This window comes from Hetaerina americana, unplaced genomic scaffold (genome assembly GCF_022747635.1).
Source record: "Hetaerina americana unplaced genomic scaffold, ioHetAmer1.1.p SCAF_119, whole genome shotgun sequence".
In the NCBI taxonomy this organism is placed as follows: domain Eukaryota; kingdom Metazoa; phylum Arthropoda; class Insecta; order Odonata; family Calopterygidae; genus Hetaerina; species Hetaerina americana.
The window spans coordinates 708813-731384 of NW_027286281.1; the positions used below are offsets into that span (position 1 = coordinate 708813).

The following is a 22572-nucleotide window of genomic DNA, read 5'->3' on the forward strand; positions in this document are numbered from 1 at the left end:
CGGAAAAAGTTAGACATTGCAAGGATATTACGTGTATTTGTAGATGCGTGTGTATGTTAGTTGGTGGTTTGAGTGTTTGCATGTGTGTGGGGTGTAAGTGTTCTTGCATGAGTGTATGCCATGTTTTGTTTGCGGATTGTATAAATTTGTGGCTGTTGCGTGCGGTTTTTTTTCTTCCTTAATTACAGGTGGTGTCCTAACACCACCTTTGTGGTGTTAGGACACCACCATCTAGGTGTTAGGTGTCCCAACGCCACACGCCCTTGCGGCGATTTTCGGGGTATTAAATAGATGTAGATGCACATCAACCTGATGCATACTATATACAGGTTGCGGCTAAATAACTATCCCTCCTTTTTTCTGAATATATTCTAAAACATTCCCAATTCACTCTATCAAACGGCTTTTTAAGTTCCACAAAGCAAACAAATACATACTGATTGTATCTATTGTTATCCTTTGTTAGCAACCTCATTGCTGCTATGGCATCACGCGTGCCTCTACCCTTTCTGAACCCAACCTGATTATCCCCTAAGTAACCGCGACCTTCTCTCTTTTATGTTTACCCTGATCTCAGTCCTCTTTTTGATGATTCAGAGAACCACTTAAGCTGGGTGCATCATCAAACTTATGGTTCCGTAGTCTTCACGTGATGTAGCTTTTTAATTTTTTGGAATGGGAACCAACACTGTTCTGACAAAGTCTTCCAGTCAGATTCCTCCCTTATAAATGCTGCCAATTAGTCCATAAAAGCTCTTTTCCCCACATTTTCCTAAACCTTTAAATGGTTCCGCAGGAATGTTGTCTACCCCCACGACCTTATTTCATTTCAGTTCCCTTGATGCCTTTTCTATCTCATCGTCGAGTATGCCTGGACCTAAGCTATATTTATCTACGTCATATTATATTTCTCTATCTAACCTTGCTGGTTTTAAGTGCTTCGCGATACAGCTCTTCTATACATTCCTTCCAATTCTTTTGTAGCTTAGCTGATTTTACCCGACTTAACTTTGATTGTTAACGCACATTTTTCCTTTTTACTTCCCAGCAGTGTTTTAACCTTTCTATAGAGCGCACCAATTTCACCCTTTCTTTTTGAACTCTCCATGTCTTCGCACTGTGTATCCCAGCCTCCAATTTATATGTTTCGCACTTAAGTAAGGTAATTATCGACTCTTTACACTTCCGTGCACCCATCTCTGTATTTATATTCTTTCATTTCCTTCTCTCGTTCATGTTTCTAATCTCGCCCTTAACCCGTGGTTTCCTGCCTGCTGCTGTCGCGTACGCATAGCAGGGCTGTCGTGAGAGGACGACCGCGAGAACCTTACCTCTCCCGTTGCTAGGAGCGGCACAAGGTCGATTGGGCCGAGTCCCGTAGTTACAAGAACTCATTTTCTCTGTACTATCCATCATAAACGCCCTTAGGATTAGTAATTGAGGTGGGTTCCGTTGCCTACGTCCATACTGTTTTTAACGTGACACCATCACTCAATGGCCGCCCCACTTGGACCAGGCGCGTTTGCAGCCGCCTCACTGAGGAACAGGTGTTGAACCATAGGCAAATATAGATGACCCAACCCAGAGCAACTATCATTGCGTCGGCCGGCACAGCTCTAGGGGTCATCAGAACGCACAAACCCTTAGACCACTTGAAGAATGTAGTATATAATGACGTATGTGTGAGTGTATATATATATATAATATATATATATATATAAATATATATATATATATAACACTTTTTGAAAGTCTCACGGACGTGAATAATAATGTATAACACTTAGCACTAGTGGACACAGACAAAACTGTCCCTCTCTTCCTTGATAAAGGTGGTCACGACCACCGAAAATTCGAAAAATAGTGAGTCTCTTTTTTGTGTGTTTCTGCGTTTTTGTCTGTGTCCACTAGTGCTAAGTGTTATACATTATATATATATATATATATATATATATATATATATATATATAGGAATATCTACATTATAATAAAAATTGTAAAATTAATTTGTTTGATCTGGAACACATTACGCTTTGACGGTGCGGAGTAAGTGCTTCTATTTTTCCCATTACGGGCAAATTCCACTTGGATATCGTCGGTTAGGCCCTATTGCAAAATAATACTTTTCAGGAAATGTTTGAGATTCAACATCGAATTAATCATTTAAATGGATTTATCGTTTTCAAGAGATGGTAAGTATTCTGTAAAATAATAATTATTGAACATCTTTTTTTATCTTTCATTCTTATGCTGCATGGGTTGTAATAATTCACACTGAGAAAAATTACTTCATTTAGTCTAATAATTAATAACACTAGTGGACATCTAAATATTTTAAATGCTTCTAGTATGTTTCTTGCAACATATACGTCAAAGAGAATATCACCATAGGAAAATAATTATTAACATTAATCAAAAGAACAAACGCATTAATTTATTTTTCTCACATTTCCAAGTGTAAGTGATTAACGGTAGGTAATAACATTCTATGTGAAATAACTTTTACCCCATCGCGAAGACGCACTATCAAACAGACGGAGTCGATTCATTTCCGTAGAAAAGCTTTTTCCACTGTTTTTCAACCTGAAAAGAATCATCGAGAATTTCCTTCCGGCGGAGAGAATGTTTTCGGCATTAAGACTTATTCAAATTCCGAGGAAGGAAACGTTTTTTTCACTTGCGATCCGCATCATTTCACTTTTCTCAGAAATCATGGGTTTGCATTTTATCCCCTTTTCCCATCTTACCCCTTTTCCTTATACACATGTGATTATGTGTTCACCATAAGGCGGATTATCATATTTTAATGGCAGGGTGTATATATACACGCACATAATCTGAACAAAAATTGAAAGCAGCCACACGTAGCCGAGAACACGTAGGATATACGAGATCAGGATTCGTAATCACAATTAAAGTGGATTACATTTGGCCCTTGGAAAATTACAGACGGAGAAATGAGAGACCATTGATTTAAAACCGCAAAGTATTAACTTCGTCTTTTCTGAGGTAATGCAATGAGAACGAAACTCAAAAGTAGCGCTATTCCTTTATTTGTGTTGTGAGTGCTATAAATCTAATTTTTTCGTGTATGGCTAGTGCAAAACAATTGTTGGTGATCAAATTGCTTACAACAAAAACAATTCGTAAGGCAATGAAAACAATAATATTCATTTGCAAAATAAATGCTTTATTATATTTTTAATCAGTGATAAATCGCTAATTAAAGTTCCTATCGATATTCATAGCATTAATTTAATAAGCTGATATATGAAAAATGAATTCACCTTTCACAAAGCGTAAAACTATCGTTTCAGACTCAGCAAAGCGCCGTCTGTGATGGGAAATGTAGAATGCCATGTCAAATATCATTGATACTTTATTGTCATTCCTATTTTTTTGCCATTTATAATCTTCATTCCTGAAAATATGACCATATTTTTTATAAACAATATTGCAGATATCGTCCCTACCATTGATGTAGTTCCACGACCAGATAGTGTTGAAAACGAGATACCTAGACAAATACCAATAATGGCTGGGCTACTTCTATGAAATATATCTAACGCATACATGAGGAAAACCATTTCTAATAAATAGGATATTGGCGGAATTTTTATATCTTAGAAAACCGGGAAAAAGAGGTCCAACCATAAACGACTGTTAACATATATCACTTTTATATGGATTAAGCAAGTTCTATAAGAAGCTTCTCTTATTAAAACTGCAAGCTTTTGCATTTGAAAAAGACATATTACCAAACGTTCAGAGACGGACACTCTACAGCATCTCAAATATTAAGAGTCGCATACTGCATAACTGCAGCTTCAACTTTTCTTGGGTTGTTGCTGTGCTATATTAGATCCCTCCAAAGTATTTGGCATGAGACACTAATACATGAAATGACATCATTTAAACTCTCAACGTGGCTGACGCTAGTAATAATCACCAACCAATCAACGATCGTCTTCCTGCTTTTCAAATTCTAGCTTGCACGTTATTAGACAAATTTCTTACTGCATCCTAAGTGCAATTATTTGTAACGTGATAGTATATGTATTTGCATGCGTGTAGAATTAAAGGATTTTTGCATGAATGTAAATGACAAATTGGGTATATTTTTGCCTGTATGTGTTGATTTTGCAAGTGGTTTTGTTCCTTTTTACGGGTGGTGACCTAACACCCCCCGCCACACGCAATTGCAGCGGCTTGCGGGATATTATGTAGATGTAGATTAAAACATTAATTGGTTAACAGGGAATTCTATGTTGACTTCAAAAGAGGTCAATCTGAAAAAGGACAACGGGGTTCCAAAAGGTTCTTAATCTTAGGACCGACACTCCTCAATATCTATACAGCCGACATAACAGGGAATTATGGAACCAATTCTATGATAGCAATCTATGCTGAAAAAGTGGCCGTCATGACCCGCTCGCGATCATCATAATTAGCAGAAAAATATCTTTAGTGTGAAATTGAAGGCCTACTAAAGTAGTATATGTAAAAGGTTATCCTAAAAGTAGCGGGACTTATTTTTTCCCGAATAGACGGACGGACGGAGGGGCGGCGGTTTCTCCGGCTGGGTTTGAGGGAGGGATCTCAAGAAAGGCCGGAGGCCGGTGGCAGTTGGCTGCCAGTCTTTACAGAGTGAGGATCATTCGTTTTCGAAACATCTGTAACGTGACCTCGTTACGCTCCGTCATGAACTGGTTGTTGGATCAGAGCAACGCCATTAAATTTTGCGTGAAACTGAACAAAACCGGGACGGAGACCCATGAACTGCCCAAGGCAGCTTATGGTGACATGGGCAGATCGGGTGTTTTTGAGTTGCACGCGTTTTTTTGGGAGGGTAGAGAAGATGTTGAAGACGCCGAACGTTCAGGACACCCTTCAACCTCAAAAAGTGATAAAAATCTTGCAATAGTGAAGGTTTTGTTAGTCAGGGATCGCGGATCAAGCATTGTTTATGATGAAATTGGCCTCCCTAAAAGTGATGTACATCGGCTTTTGGCCGAAAAAATGAGCACGAGAAAGGTGTGTGCGGAGTTGGTGCAGCGAGTGCTCTCGGACTAACGAAAGGAAATTTGCACGCAGATTTGCCAAGAGTTTCTCGACCATGGGAGTGAGGTTTCAAATTTTCCAGACAAAGCCCCAACAGACTCCTTGTTCTTACCCCGCCTCGAATCGGTGATGACATCAGACCACGGCTCGGTGGAAATGTTACAGCAGGCCGTGATGAAGGGGCCTAGCAGCTTTCCGGGCGCTGCCTTTCAGAAGGGGATTGTGAGGCGTGGAAAACCCGCTGGCAGCGGTGTAAGGACGCCCAGGGGTGCTAATTCGATGACTTTTGTGTGAATGAATCAATTCTGGCAATACATTCTTTTTAATCGACTCATTCCTACTACTTATGGACATACTCGTGCCTTGTAGACGATGGCGTATTGACGTTAATCCTAGCAAAAGGAAGGCCACTGTACTCCGACGGCAAAGAATATCGATCACAGAACCCCAAATCAAAATGGAGGGTAAAAGCGTTACTTGGAGGAAAAAGTGAGATACATGGAAGTGGCCCCTGACCAGAAATTTAATTTTGACCAGCAAGTGACCACTTAGTTAAAAAAAAGCCGAGGATACGCGTGTGAGTCTGGTGCCGTTTGTGAAAACCCCAAACTGTGACACATGTACCAAGATCCATTTGAAAAAGGCATTTATCTCACAGCTATACAACGCTTCCTTTGCTTGGTCAGGTTTAGAAGTAACATGTCAATTGAACGGGCTAAATTAAAAGGTCAGATCCTTCAATCACATATCATTGAGAATGCCAAGAAATACTAGTGAATACATTAATGACACCCTCTGCAGATGTGAAAACACAATAATTGCACCAGAGTAAATTGTAATTGACTTCTTCACCAAATAAAGTGACAGCTCACTTGCAACAATTAAATATCAAATAAGGATTTCCCCACAAATTTGGGATAAATGGCGATTTCCTCAAGTCTTTTATGTTTTAAAGAAGGCAAATTATATGTTATTTTATTTCAGAGAAATAATGGAATTATTCCTCTCTAAAGGGTAGATGCAGTTCACTCTGTAGTATTTTAATTATGAATAACATTCCATTTGGTACTTAGAGTACACCGACGTTGCGTCATTTGGTACTTAGAATACAAACGTTGGGTCACATTCCCTACCTGTTTCCTTCAGGAGGAGACCGTTGTATGTTGCTTGTTTATTTGGTACTGGAATTTCCCTTTTTGTTTTTCAAATTCCATTTTGCACGTCATTGGATAAATTCTTACTGCATCCTAAGGTGCAATTACTTGTTGGATGATAGTATATGTATTTGCATGCGTGTAAAATGGAAGGATTTTTGCATGAATGATTGCGCCACTATGGGTATGGGTTTGCATGTATGTGTTGGTTTTGAATCACTATCCTAAGAAGTACATGATGGAATTAACATATCTTATGAAGATTCTCTGACAGTCGTTTCTCTCGCGTCTCCCAGGAGCAGTAATTTTAGTGACGTCAACACGCCCCACATGAACGAAAGCTTCAGTAGTGAACCACATTCTTTCCACTAATATACGTGTACACGTACATCACTGCTCCCCACCAAATATCAGCAAAATATAGAATTTTTTGTACTTATCTTACATATTTTGTACTTATCTTACGCCGAGAGTACGTGCAATTAGTGTCTGACCCCCAATTTAACATCGCCCTGATTCCACGAAAGGATGAATGACATATAGAGAGCCGTCGGCTGTTGTCTAAAGCCACGTACTGGACATCCCTCCTGCTCCGTCACCACTGCCCGTTTAATGGCTCGTGACCCTCAGCTCTGCTACACCCACTCCAGAGCGGTGGCAAAAGGCCTGGCTGACAAAAGGCTACATTTGAGCCCTTGTAAGAGCTTAACTTTGACCTCATGTACTCTTTGGATGACATTAAGTGCTCTTCTGTGAACAAATATGAGATGAATATTGTCCTCACCTTAAATTATACCTTCTGTTAATTAGAGTGCACATGCCTCCCGAGTTGCAAACTGACATATGGCGAGGCCGTGATAACATCTATTGTGAAACTTACCTGTAGACAATACCCTTTTTGTGAAGGAACTTCAATCCGGAAACAATTTCAGCCGCATAAAATCTTGATCTGTCTTGCTCAAAGCGCCCAGTTCGCTGTATGTGAAACATGAGGTCCCCACCGTTTAAATATTCCATGACGAAGAATAAGTGTGACTGTATGAAGGAAAGGAAAGGAATTTAAATTCCAATCACTGAAATCCAAACTATATATCCCTAATATTCAGTATTTTCCCTCAACTAATGATCTCACCGTTAAATTAGTGCAGGTGAAGAAATTTCACTCCGCACGCTCTAGGAATATTATATTTTAAATCCAAAGTCCAACCACAAATGAGATCGCAAGTTATTTAATTGAAAAAAATGGACGGAGAATAAATACAACTCCATATTAAGTTTAAAACTGGTGAAATGAAGGTTTTATCAAATCGATAAGAAGTTAATTCAATGATATATGAAATAACGGTCATATTTATGCTATCGAGTGGGATACCAATTGCTGGGATTCCAGGTTTGAATTGCTTATTCTTAGTTTAGAAAAATAAGTTAGAGACAAACACACTGCTTGATAAATAAAGCCTTGAAATGTTTATGTTGTGGCCTCGCGCTGTGCTTTCACCTGTGTAAATCAAAGTCATTATTCGAGGTTAGTGTACGGAAGCGAGGTTGCGTCACAAATTGGAGGAAGCATACACACTCTTTACTATTAATTATAATCCCGACCCAAAAATTAAGCAAATTATATGAGAGCACGGTAGAGTCTTCCCGGGATTCCCACGGAATGATCAAGGTGTCAGCTGCGGACGTTTCGATCACTAATTCCGTCCACGTCTTCCGGGCGTTTACACAGAGCCATCATTTTTTCCGTCCCCGTATGCCTTCTCTACTTGCACTCAGGCCACTCCTGATTGGTTCTCGCTCTCCCATCTTCTTTGTCTATTTATAATCTGGAGAACCGGCTTCCGCGCTTGCCTGAGAACTTATCCATCTCGGTTTATGCCGTTCTGCAACGTAAGTTCCTCCACAATCACAGGGGATGCGGTAAACTCCCGGAGTCTTGAGTCCCAGATGGTCCTTCTGGAGAAGGGGAGAGAGCGTGAGCAAAAGCCAGGAGTCCAAGCCAAGGAGGCCAAGTAAGGGCGGCAAAAGTGATGGCCCACATCGATACCATGAGGAGGATGACGAAGGAGTAAGTCGTCGAAGAGTCGCTAGCTGACTCCCTCACCATCCGGTGGGAAACATCCCGCGAGTACTTCACCGCTTTCATCCACAAGGAAATCACCAAAATAAACAAAATGAGATTTCATTAAATATGAAGCCTATCTCAATATCCTTACTTCATGATACATGCACATGAAATCTGGGAGTCAACTGTGAGACATGTTGTATATGAAGCCATTTTTATTTTTAAAATTATAATGAAAATATGACAACACAAATCTTCAGAGAATTACCATATATCATTGGTTTCTTTCTGCTATATTTGGGAAAAATGGTTTTCAATGGGTAATTATGAATTTACAGGTCATATAAATAAATAAATAAATATATATATATATATATATATATATATATATATATATATATATAGTATATATATATATATATATATATATATATATATGTATAAATTATTATAGGTAATTTACCATTTAATGTAGGTGTTGGATGGAAACGACTACCAAATAAATATTTTGTTTCTCCTAACAAAACAAAACCCATCATCCTACTCCACAACAGGCCTCTCTTCATCTCTGTGTACTTCCTTCCTCCCTTCATCCCGTCCAACGGGATATCATGTTCCTGCCTTTCCTCGTTTTTCTGACATTCTCCCCTCCATTACAGCCTTCAACATCCCACTGCTGATCAATACGCCCTTCATCCATTTTTCCTGCCTCTTTAAATTCCTCCTAGCAATCCCCTCTCCTCGTCCACCTTACCCAACAGCTCCCCGTTTGTTTCCCTTTCTATCCACGTCACCTTCTCCATCTTTCCCCACACCCACATTTCAAATCCTCCAATCCTCGTCTATCGTCTTGCTTCATTGACCACGTTTCCGCGCCATACATAACTACGCTCCATATCAAAAATTTGACGAGCCTTTTCCCATCATCCTTAATCAATTTCCCTGTCATCAATGCCTTCCTCCTTGTGAAAGCCTCTTTGCCTGGTGCAATTCTTCTCTCTGCTACTACCCCTACTACTTTCACCATTTTGGTCCGAAACACTTCCGAGACAGGTAAACGGTTCCACTTGCTCTGGTGTGTGCCCTCCTGTTTTTGCATCTAGCTTATATTTTCTATTCTTAGACAACCCTTATTTTGCTTACATTTATTCTCATCCCACATGTTTTGCACTGGTCGCCCTATGTACCCAGCAGAGTTTACAACCCTTGGCTGATTGACAAACTGCTTGGCCATCAGCAAACCTAACTGATTTACAAATTTCCTGCCGACTTTAATTGCTACCTACAGTTCATGCCATGGCTATTTAATCATATCCTCCATGTAAACATTAAACAGCACCAGTGATAGATCCAGCTGGTCTAGTTTTTGCCCTCCTATTTTAATATAAACATTGACCTTTTTCTTTCTGGAAAATTGCATAACCATTGTTTTATTCATATTAAAACTCATTTCATATCAATCAAACTGAATTTCCACTTCACTCAGCAATACTTGCAACCCCACAGCCGGCTGGCAAGCTTAAGCTTGAGCATCCCCAAACCTAAATGATTTTACGAAACCCCTGTCGATTCATTCCTATCTCCAATCCTTCCCATGCCTCTTTAATCATTTCCACAACATATACGTTGAAACGTACAGATGATAAGACACCCTTGTCTTACTCCTCTTCCTAACACTTCCCATCTGGACTCTCCATCTGACACTCACACCTGGGCAGTCTGTGACTTGTATATGTTGAAGATGAGTCTCCTATCCTGTCAGCTCTGTCCTACTTTCTGCAATGAAAGTACATTTATCTTTGCCATTATTTCCTCTACGGCATGCTGATGCTCCTACCTTTTCAATCAAGTTAATACTTGTTTATTCTATTCCCTAGACCGGCTTTCCTGCTTTGTCTTTTTGAATGGAGCATATACAATATGTTCTTTCAATTAATCCGTTTCCGCCATGGTGGCCGGTGGCGACGGGGTAACTTCCTCGCCGGCCAATCCAGTGGTGGCAGTTCGGAGTCCCTCCTGGACGGATTTTCCTCCGCCTAGGGCTTGGGTGTTTGTCATTGTCTTAGCTGCAATGGGTACAAGTTCGATGGAAGAAGGGATTATGGAGTTTCAATTTCACCCCAAAACAAGGTCGTTAAATAAATAAATAAAACATAGCGCATGACCCACGACACGCCACGACACTCTCCAATAAAATTCTCCCACCCTTTTCCCCTCTAGAAATCCGCCCGAAGAGGGTGGGTGCAGTGAATTGGTGGTTGGATAGTGGCTTCGATGATGCGATCGCGTCGATGATAGTATTTTGGGTGCGGCAATCAATGTATTTAATGCACTGACATGTGTAGGGTGATTTTCGCCACCCTTCCCTACACGTCCCCTGAGCGATTTTCCGACCCTTTCCGAGTGCATTAGCAGCAGTGAATGTTTAGAGAAGATCAAATGCAATATTCCACGGATCCTCGAATAGTACGATTGCTTCCCTTTTTGTTTCTTTCAATGTAGCTCATTGTGTTTACTCACGCTAAACACGCTTTGAATTTTTTTTACATGTTATAATATAGGAAATATCCATGAAGTCACCCGGGAAATCAAATCAAGTCGTAGTGCTACCATGAGAGTTAAAAAATACCAACACAGTCGATGCGGTTGGCGACTCTTTCGGTTGATCGGCTCTCGATCGAATGATTCGATTTGTTTGCCTAAAGTAACGTAGTTACTCTCCTCTGGTCAGGAGAAAGGCCAAGTCTGACATGCTGATTACCGTCAGAAAACAATGATCCGATAAACTTGCTGTAATTACAGAACAATGAACCATCCACAGACGTAATCTAGGCTGATTCATAGCAAGATAACATAAGAGCTTAGTGTTTCCTTTAGTCAACATTCGGGAGCGCTCTTCACGACCGCCGCCGCGTGTTTTCGGCACGAGGGCGTTTCCCGCCTCATCTTAGCGCTGCAGGTAACTCAATCAAATGCAAGGCTATGGAACGTGATTTTCTTATGACCAAAAGGAAAGGCTATGGCACTCAAAAGGGGAAAGTTTGGCTTGAGTTGGAGTTAATTGGCAAATATTTTGTGTATTTATTTTGGAAAATTTTGTGACTTAAAACAGTGTTACTTATTAGCAGTTAATGGGCTGAGTATTTATGTCTTTAATGAATTGGAGGTTTTCAAGAGAATGTTTATTCCCTTTTCACTTCATCTCCACCATCACCCCTTATCCAACCCACCTGTTGCTTGCAACGTCTGCCACCCACCTTTTTGATGGATCGTGGAGTATTTATGCAGATGTAGATTTAAAATTTTGCTCTAACCTGCCGAACTTTACTGAAAATGCTGGCCTCATACTAGGGGTGTTTCTATTTAAGGTGGAGTGAATTTTATTCACGGGTTTATATTAAGGATTACGGACATATTATGGATAATATGAAATTAAGGTGAAGTTCAGATTTATTTTCGTCATGACTTATGTTAATCCTGGGCACTAAATATTAGAATGTGACGAAAAATACTACTTAGTATTTAGTTGAGTTGGTATAAGATGAAAATTAACTCATCAAGTTAGGTAGTTCCAATTCTTTGCTCGTAGAGACTTGAGGGAACCGAAAAACTGAAACTTATTGCAAGATCAACAAATGCCATTACGGCATAGACTGATCCTTAGAATCGTCAAGAATAATTAACTTTGATGCTATTAAACGGACAAAACGGACCTTATCTACCATTTTCGTAACCAATCAGGCCCACGTACCAATGCTTAGCCTTTTTACCAAAGAGCAGCAGAGGCAATCAGAAAATATGAGGAAAGAAAACCATAACGACATCATGTGAAGTATGATCTATATTACCAAAAATCTACAATTCTCATCCAAAATAATCAAAAAGGTAAGACCATCATTTAGAAACTGTCCCGGGAAAATTAGTATTTCTTTGAATGAATTCAATTTCAGAGAGAGGAAATGCAATTTAACTTTCACATCAACTTTCGTACAAATATTGTGTTCTTTTGGAATCAATGGGAAGTAATTAGCTGTAGAATGTTTCGTAAGCCGATATTAAGACCTTGTTTAAAATGTTCATTTGCATGAATCAGTATTGTTAGCTGGCATTAGAATTGATTGTGGAACAAACGCTTTTGTGGTTGGAGAGAGGAATTGATAAAACAATGCGTTTCCTGATTTAATAGTTCACAAAAATATCTGTTCGCCTACAAAAACGGAAACATAAGTCAAGGAAGGAAAGTAAGAGTTCCATGTGAGAGAGTGTTTTGACTTAACTTTTAGTAGCCTAATGATTAAAATGAAGTTATCAGTTTAGAAATAGGAAGAGAAGGTAGTTCATGTCCAGGCGTACTTAATGCGAGAAATAAAGGGCATTGAAATCTAATTATGCCTTGGAGATTAATGACATGCCGCCGGAACTACTAATGGGTTAAGGATAACACGATATGAGGATTTTTGTACACTAATTCCTAGTGAATGCAAAGAAGGACTTTGACCGGCTGATTTCGTTGGCTCAGCGTTAGTTTATATTCCATAAAAGGGAAAGGCAGCCGTTTGTGAAGACAAGAGAAAAAAAGTTCGATTTCACACGCGGTAAAGTGGTTCTCAAGATCAAAAAATGGGGGGAGCCGGGAGGGAAAATAATTACTTAATAGATAATCAGTATTTGTTCAGAAATCGGAGATACACGCATGATGCCATAGCTCTAATGATTCCACTAATACAAAGCAGAATAAAATACAATCAGCCTATTTTTGGTTTTTATTTGTGGATTTCGAGGAGGCACACGATAAAAGACATTGGGTGAAACCTTGGAATGCATTAATGCAATGCATTGCAGTACATAGAGTGGAGGGATAGACGAATGTTCGGGAACAGCTAAATGTCTCAGGCTGTTCGAATACGTGTAGTACTTGACAAGTCGTGAATAGGCAGATGAGTGAAACGAAAATGCCCCCTATTCCTTATTGCTTCCAAGGTGCATGCGGAGGTGATGGAAAGGGAGGCGGTAGCTGTAGGCGGGAGTTATAGTGTGTGAGGACACACGAAATCAGTTAGATGTGCGGATGATTGAGCTTTAGTTTGTCAGTCAGCCGAGGGGATGCAATCATTGATGAGCGAATAAGGAAAACAGTGCGATAGGAATGAAATTAGATTCAAAGTAAACAAAAGAAAGGTTATGAGGTTTTCAGAATGTGAAAAAGCGTTAAACGATACGTTAAACTTAAACGTTAAAGTTTAAATATGGAGTGCAAAACTGGAGCAGGTGGAAGAATTTACATATTTTGGATGTATTTAGCATAATGATGTTAAAACTTGTGGTAATAAGAGCACCTTACGAGAGATAGAGGCGTGTGTGAAACTTCCTCGAAAACTTTCACTCAACGTGGAACATATGTTTCAAACTATTTTGAGGTTATTTTTCTACTCGCTTGGAAGAACACGCACAAGAGAAAGGTTTTCCTCCCATCGAATTCCTCCGGTAGTCCTGTGATGCACCTCCCGGCACATGTAAAAGCGATGACGCCTTCTTGCGTGCGCCTCTCCCTTGTTAAGTGCTTTCTCTCTGTTCCTCAGCCTCAACCTCTCTCGCTACTTATTTACGTCGCGGCAGAATAAAATGCTTCTCTCTTGAAACTGGTGTGCATTTTCTTAGACAAATCCCATTTAATACTGACGTCCACATTTTGACAGCCAAGGGAAAGAATCCGAAAATCGTGTCGTACACTTCACCAAGGGTGGGAATTGGACACCCAGGTTGTATCCGAAATCTCTCACCGGATATGAGCCGATGCGAGTCAAAGGATTCATACCCAGTTTGGAGAAGTCCCCTCCAAAACTGTCAGATTAACCGGAAGTGGCTTCCCTTGCTAAGGATATGATTCATGAATTTCTGGGGAGAATGGTATTAGGATCGAGGACTTTGTCAAGTCATTGGGAAAACCCGAAGTTGGTAATGTAGGCGAAGCATCAGGAGGTACTAATAGTAAAAGTACAGATATGATGCCCTTGGTAGTTTGTTTATTGTCTGCCGAACTTACGACTCCATACGACCCAGACTCTGGTTGAATGGTATGCCCCTCTGTCATCCCCTGCGACTAGTTCAAGAAAATTATTAAAGTTTGAAACAGGGTTCGAGGAAATAGTTCGGGAATACTTGGGTCGATTGAAATGTTTGGCAGGTGAGACGCGAACGATAGATGCGGACCCAAGAAAAAGGTTAAGTGAAGGGATTTGTTCCTAAATAACCTCCACTCGGTAATCCGCCGATTTGTTCAGGCGAGGGGGCCAAAAACAACGAGGAGTGCGGAAAGGATACGGAACCCGAGTTTGAGTGAGAACTAACCCTTTGCCTTCCGATTTCCTTCATTTTTCGATGTACCCTCTGCCAAGTAAGAGTCTGCCGCCGTGTCTGGGAGGCAATGGAATTTTATTCTGTTCTTTCTCGGTACTATGTTGTCTATTCAGGGCATATAATTTTTTTCCCTCTCTTTAACGCAAAGCGCTCTGACTGACTCTAAATGGGATGTTGTTTCCAAGGCTATTTAGTTTAATTTCTGCGTTCTTCAATATCAGTATCAGTTAGTTCTCTGTGAGTAACTGCAATTTTTTGCTGACATTTGACTTGACAGTTATTTGCAATTTTAAGTGATGCTGTTGAAGACATTTTACGAGGAAAATGTTCTTGCACGTAACGAGCACTTAGAAAAGGAAGTGAGATTACATCTCCATGTGATTTAATTGTTCAGGGTCTTGGTGAGCGTGATGTCAGAAAGGATTTATAATGGAGCCACAAAGGATTTCGGCAAGTTGGCAATGTCACGATCAGGTCAGTCTAGGGAAATGTGGATTCACCAATTCCCGTTGAACATGTCAGTTTTTCGGAATAGGAATTAAACCTCGAACATGATATATAGAACATTGACAGGTACATTCTCGATGCCTTCTCTCCCTTATGGTGAGAGACCTTCATTAGTGAGCAATCTCTCCCCGGATGATCCGGGTGAAATGCTGAAAGAAGCCTCTCCTCCTACCTTAGGAAGAAGATGCCCCTCCTCATGAAGTTGCACTTGCAGTAATCTTTCTCATGGAATGAGAACCCATGAGAAAAACAGAACCGTTTACAATAAGATCAGAACTCAAAGTGCCGGCCTCTCTGCCGAGCTCGCGTGCAGCGAACTAACCTGCAGGAGTATATTAGGGGATGTCTGATCATGGAATAATCAAGGAATCAACTTCTCTTTGGTAATTCGTTGTTGAATGAGTGGCTGAGGAGAAGGAAGGAGGCAAGAGTGAACTAAGGTTTTGCCGTGATCCGAGTGTTTTGAATTATATGACTATTAGAGGTTTTTACCAGTCACTTAACATTCATGAGAAGGAACAAGGAGGATTCTATTAGTTTTCCACCTACGATGTAGCGAGAGGATTTTTACCAAACCCGGTTGACCCTGAGAATATTGAAAATATGCTTCACCAACTCCTGACGGTCATCGCGAGTACTTGGGCTTACCAATGTATATGGTAAATAGTCCCAGTGCAATCCAACGCCTGATGGGGGCGGTGTTATCTGAGTTTAAGTGACCAAATTATCAAGTTAATCTACGTGAAGTCTTGGATCGTGATTGAAATGACCATTTTCAAAATTTACGTAAAGCCGTTTAGAGGCTGGAAAGTTAAGCCTCAAAATTAAATCTGCGTGCCATGTTTTCAGCAAAGAAATTAATAACTTGGGGCCATATTATTTCGGCAAACAAGTTCGCTGAAAGTAGAAACGATCCAAACACTTCTTTTCTCTCAAAATTCAAAAGCTCACCGATCCTTTTTAGGAGTCGGCTCGTTGGCTTTCGCCGATGCTTTATTCCAATCTTTTTTATGGTTTCCAAACCTATGGCCGAAATTACGCTCTGAGTTGCGAAAATAGTACGGGGAGTTAAACAAAAATCCACTTTCATTGAATCAAAGGACGCCCTACGGTATGTTATGATCCGGTCCTTCATGCTATGATTTTCGTCTACTCATTTTCATACACCGACGCCTCAGGCAAAGGGATAGAGGAAACCGGAGCGCAGAAAAGCACAGCACGAGCAGCGTATGTTAAAGCCTACGCAAGTTGGAAATTAAATCCAGCCCAAAGTCTGTATAGTACCACAAACACGAAATGTCTAAGCATAGTCTGTGCTATTTAATATTATCGACGCTTTTTATTAAGAAGGAATGACACAATCATTATCATCGCTCCCTTAAATGGCCGTTCTCCATTTCAGAGCTCTCATCATGATTGACTTAGTTATCCTTATTATTCCACCGATCCGGTATTGCCCATCAAAGCCTAATAACCATTTCCCGTGCAATCATTCCAAAAACGGCATCTGAATGCGATCTTTCCTTGGATAGGGATCTAATCAAGGAAGATCATGGGAAGGGCGAGGAATGTATGCGAATGAAAGAGAGCGTTGAATGGGAGGAAGGCGTACTGTCAAGCGTACTGTCAAGCGAAGGAGGCTCTCAATGTATAGCTCCTAAGGTTACAAGGACTTAAATCATGCATTCATTTCATGACGCACCGTATGCAGGACATTTTTGTGTTAAAAGGGTCCTAGATTGCATTAAAAGTCGGTTTTGGTGGCCTCAAATAGATAGGCCCATTGAAGGTCATTGAAGGCGGTGCCGAAAAGGTCAGGAAAGGAAGAATCCCAGAAACCTAATCCAAGCTCCAATACAGAGTTTCCCCGCGGTTGCCGCCCCACTAGAGCGTGCTTCGATCGATATTTTGGGACTCCTCCCGAGAATGAACAATGGAAATTCAAATTTCCAAGATGCGCTCAGTAGGCATCCGGCTGCCATCGTCTTCCCTGACTCGAAAGCGGAGACGGTTACTTACATCATTCGTACAAAACATAATTTCCAAGCATAGGGTTCCGAGGTAATTACCCACCGATAAGGAAAACAATTTTACCTCACGAGTAATGAAGGTGGTACGGAAGTTTACCGCACCTCCTTGGTTACTTGTTAGGCACCGGCCAGAAGTGCGGAAGACACGGACTACGTTTCTGCGTGTAACGGAATTTCGACCGAAGTCACCGAACATTAACGAAACATTCTCTATTATTTTGTGGGGGCTAAGAAATTAGAGATCGCGATGTGTGCATCATTTTGCATTATTTGCATCCCGCGGCGCCATTTAACCAGCCGCTCACTCGGGGTATGCTGAAAGCCCCTTTTTCTTGATGCATTCTACATGCTACATTGAGCTGCCCTTTGACGATATATTGAGCTCCATCACCAACACCTCAACCAAAAACGAGTTGGAGTTTGTGGAGAGTCGACCCCAGGGGGGGGGGGTCAGCTTTCCCTAGGCTGGGACAAAAGGGATCCAGAGAGACAAAACACAGACGACGATGTAGGATGCCAACACCATCGCCACTGATTTCCGGCCTCACCCAGATTTAATTATCACCTCAGCCCAGGCCTTGGGAACAGCAGCGGCAACCTCGCCTCTTCTGATGGGAACAGAACAGTGGCTGCACAGTCTAAAGCATTTACGAGTCCCTCGACATATGAAGCGATCGACACCGACGGCTCCGGTAGTGGAATCGTAAAAAATCGGATATAAGATCTGCGAGATCAACACGGGTCCCACTCACTCGACATCAGTTCTCCCTCTCCCTGACATCGTGTGCACGCTGTATGTATGCCGCCAAGCAAAGGTCCCACTTGACACCGTAGATCAGCAGCCACCAGAAATGCAGATCACCATAAAGGTCCTACTGACCTAGGTGAGCGGGACGGCCCCGTGGACACAAGGTCAGATTCGCCAGAGACTCCAGCCACCGGGGACTTGGAGGGCCGCACCCTGCGAAGAGGACCGGCGGTCAGTTCTTTTCCCTTGGGCCAGAAAATAAATAACCGATTCCCGCTTGCTGCGACCGCCCTTCTGTTCCAAGACGCAGTGTTGTCCGAGATAACAGCCCATGAGCAGGAACACACCGACCCCTCTCCCCTCCCAAACGCCGACGACCCAATGAAACTTTGTTTCATATTTTAAACTACTTTTTGTGAACTCTTTCATTTCTTTGGACTTTGGATTTTCGAATGTCATTATTTTTAGCTATTTGTTAATGAGTAGGTGCTCTTCGGGTTTCTTTTACCATGTACGCCATCTCGTGGGGAATTGGCATGATTTTTTTCGGAGGTGGTAGTAACGTATGTTTATGGGCGCACCACGAAATGGCGAGAAAGAGACAAGGGAAACTTCCACTTCCAAAGCGAGGCCTGTTTTTCTAAACTCTTTCGGGATTATTTCTCCACTCGCTGTGAGTAATGAGCCGGAGGGAAACTCGGTACGCTGCTCCTTCTGAGCTGTCCCGACGGGAGTAGTATAAGTAATGGGTTGCGAGAACGTTCAGGGAATTTGCAAAAAAGTCCTAAAAGCCCTGCCACATAATCATCAAAGCGTAATTAGAGAAGTCAAGCCCCTACACACACGCACACGAAAACGGGCACGTAGTCCGCTCTTGTGTGTTTCCCTCTCCGTCAGTTCTCTCCGCGTCAAGCGCTCGCCAGCTTCTGCCAGTTTCCGCTCTCGAAGACTAAAATCGTTCTCCTTTGCGTTAAACAAATTCCCGTTCCCTACTGACGACGCATTTCCAAAAGAGGGGAAACATGAGAAGATATATTTTGTTTGGTGAAGAACACCAGGGAGTTGACGGCACGCAAGCCGAGTGAAGGTTTTTGACAGAAATTAGTGCAAACTTTGGTATGGAGCGTGGGTGAAGAAACTGTTATTGAAGCAAGATGAAGACGTTTTAGATATTTATATGTACACACTCTCGGAAAAGTTAAATGGACGACAGAAAGCAAAGCAAGCGAAGAGGTACTAAGCGTCATGAGGGAAGAGAAAGGACTGTTGGCGGAAATCCAAAAAAGACAGAAATATTGGATGCTGTACACTTAAATCGGCGATTGGATTTTGAAAACTTTGTACGAAGAGTGAAGAATGTTTTGGAGAAGAGGCAAAGGAAGGAAAGGGATAGGCATGTTAAGGCACTATGATAGGAGGTTCAATACCTTCCGAATTGAGGGTCAACTTACTTGTGTAGGATACCAGGTTATGTCTAGTTAAATTATATTTAAGAAATTAAGCGATGTTAACTCTGTTCATTTAGATCTAAAACTGGACGGTTATATGTCGAATTCGGACATTTTACTGAAAGGTTCAATCACATGAACAATGAAAGATGCTTCGATTAATAGCGAACGGAAGTCGGAATCCATCACGTGAAAGAGGATGTATAAAATTAATTCTAATATTAAAATGGATGCATAAAAAGTTTCGGATGAATTTTCACTCCGTGTTAGGATAAGTGAGTAATACGCCATTGTTTATAAATGACAAATTATTTTAACCTTTTTCTCCACGTAGTTCCTGAAAGACACAATATTGGATTTCTGAAAGATTATGCAACCACCTTGTCGGTGACTGAGTACCACACCACGGGGTTTATAAAACTTGAAAAGAATAATCAACAGTCATTCATCACAGGTTGATTAAGCTGTGAAAACGTCAAAGACGTTTTCTCTCGTAGAAAAACCGCTAAGCGCAATTCGGGAAAAATGATCTAATTGTCCTCTAGTAGAGTAATGATCTAATTCCTCATTCGTAGTGTCCACTGCGAAACGCTGACAATTGGAGAGGGATGATAGACTGGAAGAGGCGATACGATAGGATTTGAGGATTGTGCGTTCGTTTTGAGATCGTAGATCCAGTTCCTCCCGCAATCTACGGAAACGTTGCATCAACAGACAGCGACGAGGAGGCTTCCTCGTGATGGCGATCAAAGTGTCCAAGGCTTCCATTTCTCCTGACACTTTCACCACGAGAATAAGCTTAATACCTAACTACTTCACCACAAATGAAAATTAAAATTTGTTCCAACAATTGCATAAATTTATACGCAATGCTGTGCTGTTTGGTATTATTTATTTAGAATGCAGGAATTAAATAAACTCAAATTTTCCAAGGATCTAATTCTAACTCTAATCCGGTAAGGGTAACCATTGAAAAAAAACGAATATAAAATTAAGGATAACACATTTATTACATAAATAAAATATACAATATTGATTCATTGATAAAACAACCTTTATTATTCATACACCAATTGGTCAGTTCGTGACTTATTCGCTGGTGGAATGAAAATGTTCTTCACATGTCGTTCTGTTTTAAAATCCCTCTTTTGCTAACAATTTCTTAAGGAACAGCCGTAAATTTCCATATTTGCTTCGCATATCTCTACGGGTAAAAGTTCAAGAAGAACCTTGGCTTTTACCACGACCTTGGTAAACGGATGGGTGCTTCATGCATTGTCTCAGAATGTTCTCCGAATTCTACGAGTTCTATTCTCGTAGTACTTCACGTAACCACATTGCGCAATATACTGAAACAGTTGACATTTAACAACGAGACATTTATCGCGTACATTAACCACGTGCTTTAAACAGCCACTAATTTAAAAAAAACTTCCTTTTAACATCGTTAATGGCCGATTTTTTGACGAGATGCATTGCAACTTCGCTGAAACCTTGACATTTGAATGACGTTTAAAATCGTCTCCCCATTTGTAGAATAGAAGATAAAAATACTGTTTCTTTTTTACCGAAAGGGCAAAAGTCTGCAGGATTCATTCTGAATGAAAAAGATAGTACAAGAAAAGGCGATTAAAGTATGTGTGGATTACTCCTACTCTCGTTGGTGCCGTGGGAGTTATTTTACGTTTACCTCATTGATTTACAATCAAGACGGCTGAGCATATCAAGAGACTTATATACTCAATGGACTTCTGTTCGCTAAAATTTTCAAACAGCTCCCTCTAACAATTGTTACAGCTCTAGCGAATGTAAAGCATTGGGAATTTAGTTTATTCCGATAGAACAGAAGAAATACCGTAAATATTTTTCGGCGGTACCTCCTTCAATAATGCAAACTTATTTAACTTACCGAGATGTTGAACTGTTTAGGTGTGTCAAGTGGTCCGATTTATTGCTTAGCTGTTGAATATTCGGAAGCTGTAAATTGAAAAAGACGTTTGTTTGAGATTTACAGACATCTTATATGGTTCAACGGAATACGTATTGATACTCACAGACACATTCACTAATATATAGCAAATGTTTATCACTTAAGTTTGCTCTAAATAACGGAAAAACTCACCATTTGGCCCGTTTGACCGTTGAGCAGAGAGGCACTCGTCGACGGGCTTCGAGTTCTTTGGTGTGACTCTCTCCTTGGGCGTCTCATTCCAGGCTTCGAAGGCTTAAGGGGTTTAGACTGCATTTCTTCCAAAAGTTGTTTGCTCCAATGGCTCTTAGAGACTCCTCGAGTCACGTTTATGAAATTTTCTCTCAGAACAAAATAACATTTCGTTTTTTTGAAACATGAATATGAAATATCTATATTTTATCAAAAGATAAGTGTACAAGGTGCATAGAAAATAATTTTTCAAGGGTTTTTTTCTAGATTTTGATTAGGTTTTTATCTAAAAAAATAAATTAAATATCTATTTATTTAGAATTATATTTTTTTAATACATGGAGAATTATTATATTTATTTAATATTTGAAGAATTAATATAAACATGAATCATATTTAATGCATGGAGAATATATGGAGACGATAAAATTACTGCGGAGCTACAAAGAGGTTAAGGAAAATATGGTATGGAAGGACTAGATGGACTAATTCGTACCATCTGCGAGGCAGGAATCCAGCCGGAAGACTTTGTGGGATCAGTGTTAGTTTCTTTTCCAAAAAAGATAAAGCCTACATCATGCGAGGACTAAGGGACAATAATTTTGATTTCCCATGCAGCAAACGTGGTCCTCAAGATTATCAAAAAAAGATGGAGAGCAAGTCAAATGAATACTTAGGGGATGATCAGTTTGGGTTTAGGAAGGGGAGAAGCACACGCGATGCCATTGCAGTAATGAGATCACTAATCGAGAGAGGAATATACGAGAAGACAATCAGGACGCATTTGCATGTTTCGCATATTTCGAAAAGGCGTTTGATGGACTGAATTGGGAAAAACTAACGAGTTCATTGCAGACAATAGGAATAGATTGGAGGGACAGGAGGCTTATCTGCACATGTCTCAGACTGCCCAGGTGCAGGTGGGGATGGAAAGTCCGGATGGGCAGTCTTAAGAAGAGGTGTAAGGCAGGGTTGTCCATTGTTACCGGCTCTGTTCAATGTATATGTGGAGAAGACGATTAAAGGGGCATGGGAGGAACT

The 22572-nt window shown here is 40.6% G+C and overlaps 1 protein-coding gene across 3 annotated transcripts in view; it reads right to left on the reverse strand.

Moving 5' to 3' along the window:
- LOC139685618 (uncharacterized) overlaps positions 1–22572 on the reverse strand; it is a 144657-nt gene that overhangs the window by 36381 nt on the left and 85704 nt on the right. Inside the window, exon 4 of one of the 3 annotated variants that reach the window (XM_071582555.1) lies at positions 7096–7250. The exons of 1 other annotated variant lie outside the window; for it this stretch is intronic. In XM_071582555.1, coding sequence (XP_071438656.1) covers positions 7096–7250 — 155 coding nt within the window. Of the gene's footprint in view, positions 1–7095; positions 7251–8276; positions 8355–22572 lie in introns of those variants that run through there. One more of the 3 variants, XM_071582557.1, reaches the window with a different exon arrangement.